At 46.0% G+C, this 9,279-nt stretch overlaps 1 protein-coding gene across 1 annotated transcript; it reads left to right on the forward strand.

Annotated features, from left to right (window-relative positions):
- Positions 1-1,983: 1,983 nt before the first annotated feature.
- GPRASP3 (G protein-coupled receptor associated sorting protein family member 3) lies at positions 1,984-8,357 on the forward strand. Its single transcript, XM_079910716.1, has 4 exons — positions 1,984-2,367; positions 3,855-3,951; positions 4,299-4,374; positions 4,705-8,357. The coding sequence occupies exon 4, from the start codon at positions 4,855-4,857 to the stop codon at positions 6,547-6,549; it is 1,695 nt and encodes a 564-aa protein (XP_079766842.1). The 5' UTR covers positions 1,984-2,367; positions 3,855-3,951; positions 4,299-4,374; positions 4,705-4,854; the 3' UTR covers positions 6,550-8,357.
- Positions 8,358-9,279: the final 922 nt, after the last annotated feature.

The following is a 9,279-nucleotide window of genomic DNA, read 5'->3' on the forward strand; positions in this document are numbered from 1 at the left end:
ACCCATCAGAGAACTGAGGTCACAGGGCAAATGACCACCCCAAATTCTGGAGAAAAGACATCCAGAGAGTCACAGCCTATATCTCTTTACATAGAGCAGAAACTGCTAGAGACATAAACAGGTAAGAACACTTAAGTGGGAATTTTGACAAATTGATAGAGACTGAGGGTGGAATAGCAGGAGAGTGAGAAACCCCTAGGGACCTGCAGTCTTAGCAGTGTTGTGGGCTTTACCTCCAGGAACTCCAGCAGGTTCTCATAGTGAATATTCCAGAAAGATCTCCTCAGGGCTCTGGCAGTGGGAGGGGAAGTGTACACTCAATAAATACACCCCCGGGCTTCCCTGGTGGCGCAGTGGTTGAGAGTCCGCCTGCCGATGCAGGGGACGCGGGTTAGTGCCCCGGTCTGGGAAGATCCCACATGCCGCGGAACGGCTGAGCCCGTGAGCCATGGCCGCTGAGCCTGCGCGTCCGGAGCCTGTGCTCCGCAACGGGAGAGGCCACAACAGTGAGAGGCCCGCGTACAGCAAAAAAAAAAAAAAAAAAAAAAAAAAAGATAAATAAATACACCCCCGAGTCTTCTCCATAACAAAGGCCTAATCTCCAGCGGAAAAGACTTTCCCAGAGCCTTATCCCAGCTGAGGGAAAGGCATTCCTCCTATCCAGCACACTCTAGCCTTCCATTCTCCTGTAAAGGGGAGAAAGATGCTAAAGAAACACTTGTGAAGGTCACAGTCTAGAGACAGGCCCACAAAAGACTGGAATTTAACCAGAAGATTATATAACACTTCCTCTCCTCTACATGCTAACAGGCCTCCAGTGTAGTAACAATGGAGTGCAGCTGACAGAGTTGCAAGATGCAGACTCTCTCTGCAAGATGTAATTAGGGAAACACAAAGTTAAGAGGAGAGACAAAAATAAAGACGCTAGAGGAATTTGAAGACTGACACCTGCAGCTACAGCAAACATTACACACAGCCCAACTGCTAACCAGCTTAACATAAAGCTTCTCACTGAAGGTCTATTTACCTCAGTTCCTATTACCCAACACATCATATCCAGCTTGCAACACAAAATTATAACACATAATAAAGGCAAGAAAAAGCATTATTTAAGGACACAAATCATCAGAACCAGGCTCAGATATAATGCAGATTTTGGAATTAAAAATAAGAATAATTTATTTGTTAATAGCCCTAATAGATAAACTAGACTGGTGTGTATGGCAAGTGTGTGAGATCCCAGTTGGTTCTAATCCCTGCCACATTCCCACCCTGCCAAAGATGATGAGCACTTGAAGGCAACTGCAAGAGAAGACCTGACAGAACCCGGGAAGAGAAGCCAGGACCGGCCCTACCTGGCTATGGGATGAGAGACAGGGAGGACTGTATGAGCCGGTGCGTGTCCTGAGAGGGAAAGGCCCTCTTTCCTGGGCAACTGCGGGGGCGACGAAATGGCAAAGTGTGCTACCGTGCTACCACTGCGACTGAGAAAATGGCAGTGTGGCAGAGAGGATGACGACACTGGCGCAGACAGGTGGTTTGTTTCCTCAGGCCAGAGGTCTGTCTAGGGCTGCCTTCCCTTAGAAGAGGGGCAGTGGCTCGGCCTCCACGGGCGCCGCCTCCCACCTTCCTCCCGCCCGCGGCCCCAGAAGGTGTAAAACAGACCCGGGGAGGGCCGTCCTCACAGCTCCTCTGCCACTGGCGCCCAGGGAGGATGGCGCGCGCGATGGGGGAGGGTAGGGGGGCGGACTCCGATCAGGCCGGTACACACACAGACAGACACAAACACACACACCCCGGGACGATCTGTATCCATCCGCTGCTCCCTCCAGCGCGGCCCCTCCCTACCCTCCCAACCCCGGCCCCCACTGCCCACCGCCCACTGGCCCCACACGCTGCGGTGCCAGAAGTGTGCGGGGTGGGAAGGGTGGTCGCCCGAAGAGTAGTGGCGGAGGGCCGGCGTGGCCCCGCCCCTGAGGCCGGGACTCCTCCCGGCCCCGCCCCTTTCTGGGTCGGAACTACGGTGGGTCTGGGAGGGGGCGTCGAGCCCATTCGTGCAGTATCCCTCCGCCCCCTTCCCGACACCCTCGCCGCGAGCGGTTGGTGCCGCAGCCTTCGTAGCCCCTGCCGGGTTTGGCGCAGACGCGCGGGGGGCAGGACACATCTTTGCCATTCTGCCCGCACGGCGAGCGGTGGGAATCCGAGTGAGGAGCTGCGACAGGAGGGGGAGGCCGACCATCGGGACCCTGCGTCTGCGAAAGCAACTGGGGGTGTCTCGGGGGCGACGAGCGGCTCACACCCTGCACCGCGGACCCTGGCAACCTGACGAGGGGGAGGCAACCGGGTCGGAGCGGGTCTCTGAGAGAGGTGCGCATCGTTGGGGGACCCCTGGCGCTGAGGGGGCGGCGACCGGCGCGGACCGGTCCTGGGGCGCGAGGTCTTGGCCGCAGGTCTTTCTTCGGGTCCTGGGGAGGCAAACGGCGCGGCCGCTCCCCGGCGGGCTTTCTGGGCGCCCGCGCCCCGCCGTCGACGGTGCCTGTGCCAGGAGAGGGCTGTGGGGGAGGCTGCTGCGGGCGAAATGGCGGAGGGGAGCCGGGGTGGGGGCGTCGGAGAGGCCGCCTGGGGTGGCGATCAGAGCCCGGTGCCGAGCGGGCGGGCGCGGGGGCCCGCCCGCCCGGGCCCTGATTCTGGAAAGGGGTCTGTGGGACCCCGCGTGCCGGGTGCTGTCCCTTCGCACAGGCGCCCCTTTGATGCCAGAGTGTCCTGTGTGCGCGGTAGGTCTGGCACATTCCGTGAAAGGGGAACTGAGCGGGTAGATTATGAAGACACCAAAATGAAAAGTTTATGTGCCCTTAATACAGCAGTTTTGTTGCCTTCCATATTTAGGTCTTGGACCCAATTAAATGCAAGAAAATGGCAGGTTGAGGAGTCAATAGGCTTTCACAGGAAGGATCCGTGTAAACAAATAATGTATTAATCCATCTTTCTCATTTGGGATCTGTTTTCTCAACATCCTAGCCCACCTTAATATGTTAAGGTGTGAGAATGGCTCTTCAGAATAGAGAGGAAATTTTTCTGAAGGGTCAATTTAGAACGCGTGAAGTCAGTTTGCATCTTCATTTTCTGTTTTTGGAAACCCAAACCCCAGCTACCCTTCACAGCCCCCTCTCATTTTGGTGCAGAAGCAGTCCCACAGAAGATTTTGTGGAGTTCCTGGGAAATTCTGAGACCTGAGAGACATTTATTTACTTATTCCTTGATTCTTCAAAAGGAGGTTTTAGGACCTGAATTCTGGGAATCTGTTCACTAACCTGATACTTTTCTACCATTGTCAACATACTCTCTTGGTGTTTTGCTGAATGCCCCTTCTCTTTCTATAGGGCGTGACTCTTCTCCAGCTAGTGGACTGTTCTGTAGTGGTAAGGGTAGCATCTCCTGAGGACACCTGCTATGTGGGCTGGCTGGCATAGTGGTGAATGAGATAGGAACTATGTATGTGTGGGGAAGGGGAAAAGGCAGGGGCATGCAAGATGGTATTGAAATAGTAGTCCCCATTATGTTCACTGCCTGTCTTCTAAATACAGTTGTTCCACTACCCATTCTTGCACCTCATCTTTTTGTTCAAGGAAGGTGTGGCCTCTGCTAGGAAAATGACTGACTTTAGTGTTGGGAGGTGTGATTAGACAAGCTGCAGGTCTTTGGGGAGTGGATGGGGGATCATTTGGGAGGAGAAGACAGGTGGGAGATATTTAACATGGCCTTGAATGTACAGAAGCATATGTTGTAACACTTGTCATGGGTGTTGGGCCATCTCAGTCTCTTTTGTTTTCTTTCCTGTTTTTGTCTATCCATAGGTTTGTTCCTTTATAGAGTACTGTAGAAATCTGCAGGTAGCTGTTCACTTTGAATTTGATTAAGAAAGAGGACAAAAGCTATTCATTTGGATCCAAGGTGAGTGTGAGCCTGAGCACCCCTATTGATTGGGAATGGGAATTGGCTGTTGGCGAGTAAGACCAGATCATATCTTGGAGCCATTGTCTTCCAACTTCCCACACACCTCTGCCCTCACATTTATGTATAGGAAATGGGGCTAGGGTGAGCCAGGATTGTGCCTATAGGGTAATTGATAGATACCTAGGAAGTGGGGAAGGAAGCCATGAGGAGGACCAAGGAGGCCAGAAACATTATATTCACAAAGCCTTAGATTTGGAAAGGCAGGTATTGGGTTTAGAAGCCAGAATGCATGTCTGTCTACCAAATACTTAAAATTCCAATCCCTCCTGTGTTTTTGTCCATAGGTCTGCCTGTGAGTCGACTATAGGGCTTATCAACACTGGAAGCAAGAAAGGAGAAAATTGCACCAGATCAGTGCAGGTTGGTGTGAGGCCTACCAGATAGACCTATAGAGTATAGTGGTATATACCAAAGGGGCTGGACACTCCTTAGCCTCTCTCACTTTCACCAAGCTTTCCCATCGTCTCTGTTCCTATTTGATGCAGAGACAAGAGTATGGAAGTGCCTGGGCAGGGCATTGTTGGGCATTAGTGGGACTGTGGAAGGGATAAAATGAGGTAACAGAGTTTTATACTATTCTACTTCTCCTACCACACAATCTATCTCTACTTTCACATGTCCTCTGTGGCTCTCTGCATAGAAAAGCACAGTTGGAAGAGACTCAAAGCCCATTTTCTTCTTCCACCTCAGGCCTATCTCCAGTGGTGGCTGTGGTGGCCTTGAAGTGACAGAAGATCATCACCTTCAACCCAGTAAAAGAATATTAAGATACTGACCTGGGACATATTGAGAACCAAAGCCAAGACTGTATAGAGCTATCTACATAACTGGGCTTCAACTATGGCTGGGGTTAAGAATGCAAGTAGAAAGAATAGGAGTAGAAAGAATGAGAGTAAAAAGAAGACCAAAACTGAAAATAGGGCTGGTGTACAAGCTGAAGCCAAGAGGGAGGCTACTGGCGTAGTCAGATCTGTAGCCAAGACCCAGGCCAAAGCAATAGCCAAGGCAGGGACTCAGGAAGATCCAGTGGCAGAGGTGAAGGCAGCGTCTAAGAACAAGATTGTTACTGAGATGAAGGAAGGAGCTCTGGCAGATTTCAGTCCCAAAGCTGAAGATGAGGCCACTAGAGCATCTCGGTTTTGTTCTGTGGCTGAGGCTAGTGCTGAGTCCAGTGCTGAGTCCAGGTCTACGTGTAAAGATAAGACTGGTATTGATACCTGGTTTTGGGCTGAGGAAGAAGCCAGTGTTGGTTCCTGGTTCTGGAATGGAGAAGAGGCTGGTAATCGTTTCAGTGCTAAGGATGAAGGTAAAGCTGATATTTGTCCCCCATCCTGTGCTAAGAATTTGGAGCCTGTGACTGGGGCCAACTGCAAGGCTAGGCCAGGGGCTGAGGAGGAGGAGGAGGAGAACGTTATTGGGAGCTGGTTTTGGGATGGAGATGAAACTAGTTTTGACCCTAACCCTAGACCTGTGAGCAGGATAATTAAGCCCCAGCCTGTGGATGAAATTAATGAAAAAGATAGGCCCAAGGACTGGTCTGAGGTAACTATCTGGCCCAAAGCTCCTGCTGTAACTCCTGCAGTGTTAGGCTTTAGATCCCAAGTCCCATTTGAGAAAAAGCCTCCTTCATATGTTGTCCTGGCCTCCGCTGAGGAAAATACCCATTCTTTGCCTGTGGCAACAGCGTGCCCTTCTAGGAGCACTCCCTCAAGCTCACAGCCTGTCTCTGAGTACCCATTTGGTTCTGACCCTTGTATCCAGACCATAGAGGAGATTAGACGCCAAATCAGGATCAGGGAGGTGAATGGGATTAAGCCATTTGCTTGCCCTTGCAAAATGGAATGCTACATGGATTCTGAGGAGTTTGAAAAACTTGTTACCTTACTTAAATCAACTACTGATCCTCTCATTCATAAAATAGCTCAAATTGCAATGGGGATCATTAATGTTCATCCATTTGCCCAAGAGTTCATTAATGAGGTGGGTGTAGTGACACTTATTGAAAGCTTGCTTAGTTTTCCTTCCTCTGAAATGAGAAAAAAGGCTGTAATTACTCTGAATCCCCCCTCTGGGGATGAAAGACAACGCAAGGTTGAATTACATGTTAAGCATATGTGTAAGGAAACCATGTCTTTTCCCTTGAACTCACCTGGACAGCAATCCGGATTAAAGATACTAGGACAACTGGCTACTGATTCTAACCATCACCACATTGTTGCCAATTACTTTTCAGAGCTTTTTCATTTGCTCTCCCTGGGAAATCGTAAAACCAGAAATCTTGTTTTGAAAGTACTTTTGAATATGTCTGAAAATCCAACTGCAGCCAGAGACATGATCAATATAAAAGCATTAGCAGCATTAAAACTCATCTTTAACCAAAAAGAGGCAAAAGCCAATCTCGTTAGTGCTGTGGCCATATTTATTAACATAAAGGAGCATATCAGAAAGGGCTCAATTGTAGTTGTTGATCATTTGAGTTATAATACACTCATGGCCATTTTCCGTGAAGTTAAAGTGATCATCGAAACAATGTAAAATGAGCTAGAAATAGAAGAGAACCCTTTGAACAATCTCCAAACTCTAACAGGCTGTGTGTTCCCAAAGAGCCATGCGTAATGTTTTGGTTATTACAATGTGCATGTTATAAATTACATCTTTAACACAATATTACCTGTGACAGTCTAGGTCTGAGCTAGACCATTTTGGGGTGTCAAATTAATATTTCATTGTGAGTTGAAAACATCTGTTGATTATTCTCTTGTGTAGATGGGGAGCTTTTTAACATTTAAGATAGCAAATTGGTGCATCATAAGTAAGCTAACTTTTCATTAGTATCTGCTTAGATCCATTTGCAGCTTCAAATGATTTAAAAAGATAATATCCTTGAATTTATAATCTAGTTGTAGAAACAAGGCATATACACACAAAAAGATATCTAACAGTACACACACACACATATATATGTATACACACACACTCATTGCCAAATGTGCACTCTCAATACGTAAAGAAAGCAGGGTTGCTACCGGCTGTTTAATGTAAAAGGAATTACTGTTTTTCCCCTATTCTACCTGCATCAGATAACTCATTCTACAACACACAAATGGCCCTGAATCTCAGATAAAATGTAATATTCATCTTTTATTTTGCTGCTACATTTATAACTCCTATATTGTTAGGCTATTTCATTTATGTCAAGTAATCTTGCAGAAGAGAAAGGAGGTAGATGTAGGGAGGAAACATTTCCTGAGTACCTACTCATGTCAGATACTGTGTTGGCATTATATTTTACAGGTTTCTTCTTCTCAACAATGGTTCTCTGAGCTATGTACTGGTATTTTTTTTATGATTATAACTCGTTATTCTGGATTGCCTCCAATGGCAGTTAAGGAGGTTGAATACTTATTCCTAGATTCCCACAGCAGGCAAGTGTGGCATAGCTGTTTTGTCTGATACCAAAACCCGCTCTCATTGCACTACCTTATAGTCCTCTTCCACTTTTTGTGTGGCAGCCTTCAAGGCTCACAGACTGGTTTTAATGATTCAATTTTGCTGTAGGTAATGTCCCTGCCAGTCTTGCAATTCTTAACTTCCTCTAAATGCACATGTCCATTAGGCATTTGGCTAAACCTTGCTGGAGTAAGAAGAAAAGTCTGGGATGAGTGTATGGATTTGAACTGGCAGTGTCTGGGAAACAGTAGGTGCCCCAAACTGTTGAATGAATGAAATGTAGATTTGGAGCCAAACAACTGAAATTTGCTATGTGTCCTTCCTATCTTCTTCAATAAAGAACTGGAATCATTCTGTACATTGTTTCATACCTTACAGTTTAAAAGATAATTGCTTTTTTCTTCCTTGCAAAATTATACCTTAATTTGTTTACCATTTATAATTTATTCTCCTGTGTGTCATATGAAAAGATAAACGGTTCTATCTTTTACTAGTAGGCAAGCCTACTCTCTGCATTTGTACCAGCTAAAACTGTACAGGATAAACTTAATTGGAGAAATTTAGGCCCAGGCCCAGAACTGCAGCTTCATCAACACAAAACAGGAAAGCTAGGAGAGGAGCTGCTGCCTCAATCTACGTGATAGTGATTCCTGGAAGTCTGCGGTCCAGAAAGCATTCCCAGGACTTGGGCTATAGCTATAGACTCAGGGTAGGAATTACAACCCCTGGTTTGAGCTGAAGAGAATGTTTCAGTGTGTAAAAATATTGGGTTATATGCTTTGAGATTTTTAAACAGTTAAGAAATTAAAACAAGATCATACTGTAAATACTGTTTGTAACTTGCCTTTCTTCCCACTAACTGTATATTGTGACCATCTTTCCATATCAATAAAGAGGCTTCTACAAATATTTTTGAATCTCTTAATGTTTTTCCTGTGTTAACATTTGGTGCATAGTGCCCTAATCTTTCATTGCATATCATCTGAATAAAGAATATGCATAAATTTATTCTCTTACAGAAATAGAACTACAGTATTCTGCAACTTGCCTTTTTGTCTTTTCAGTTATCTTTCCAATTTAGTATTATACAGATCTACCACATGCTTTTATTTAATAGCTTTATTGAGATATAATTGACATACCTCAAACCACACATATTTAAAGTATACAGTTTGGTAAGTTTTAACATATGTATACAGACACGAAACCGTCACCACAATCAAGATAGCAAACATACCCATCACCCTGAAAAGTTTCTTCATGCCCCTTTGTAATGCCTCCTTCCCACCTCTCCCTGTTTTGTCCCCAAACAACCACTGATCTGCTTTCTGACAATATAGAATCATTTTCATTTTCTGTAGTTTTACATAAAAGGAATCATACAGCATATATTCTTTTGGAGGGAAGGGGATCTCACTTCTTTCACTCAGCATAATTATTTGAGATCCATCTATGTTGTTTTGTGTATCAATAGTTCATTGCTTTTTATTGCCAAGTAGTATTCTACTATATGTCTATACCACAGTTTGCACAGTTTATCCATTCATCTGTTGATGGGCATTTGGGTTTTTTCCAGATTTGAGCTACTGCAAATAAAGCTGCTACAACTGTTTCTTGTAGAACTGTTTGTATGGACATTTGCTTTTCTCTTGGATAACTACCTAGGAGTGGGATGTGGGTCATATGGGAGGTATACATTTAACTTTTACATTTTCCAAAATGGTTGCGTCATATTACATTCCCACAGCAGTGCATGAGAGTTCTGATTCCTCCACATCCTTGCTAACGCTTGGTATGGTTGATCTCTTAATTTTA

Source organism: Stenella coeruleoalba, assembly GCF_951394435.1.
Source record: "Stenella coeruleoalba genome assembly, chromosome: X".
Taxonomy (NCBI): domain Eukaryota; kingdom Metazoa; phylum Chordata; class Mammalia; order Artiodactyla; family Delphinidae; genus Stenella; species Stenella coeruleoalba.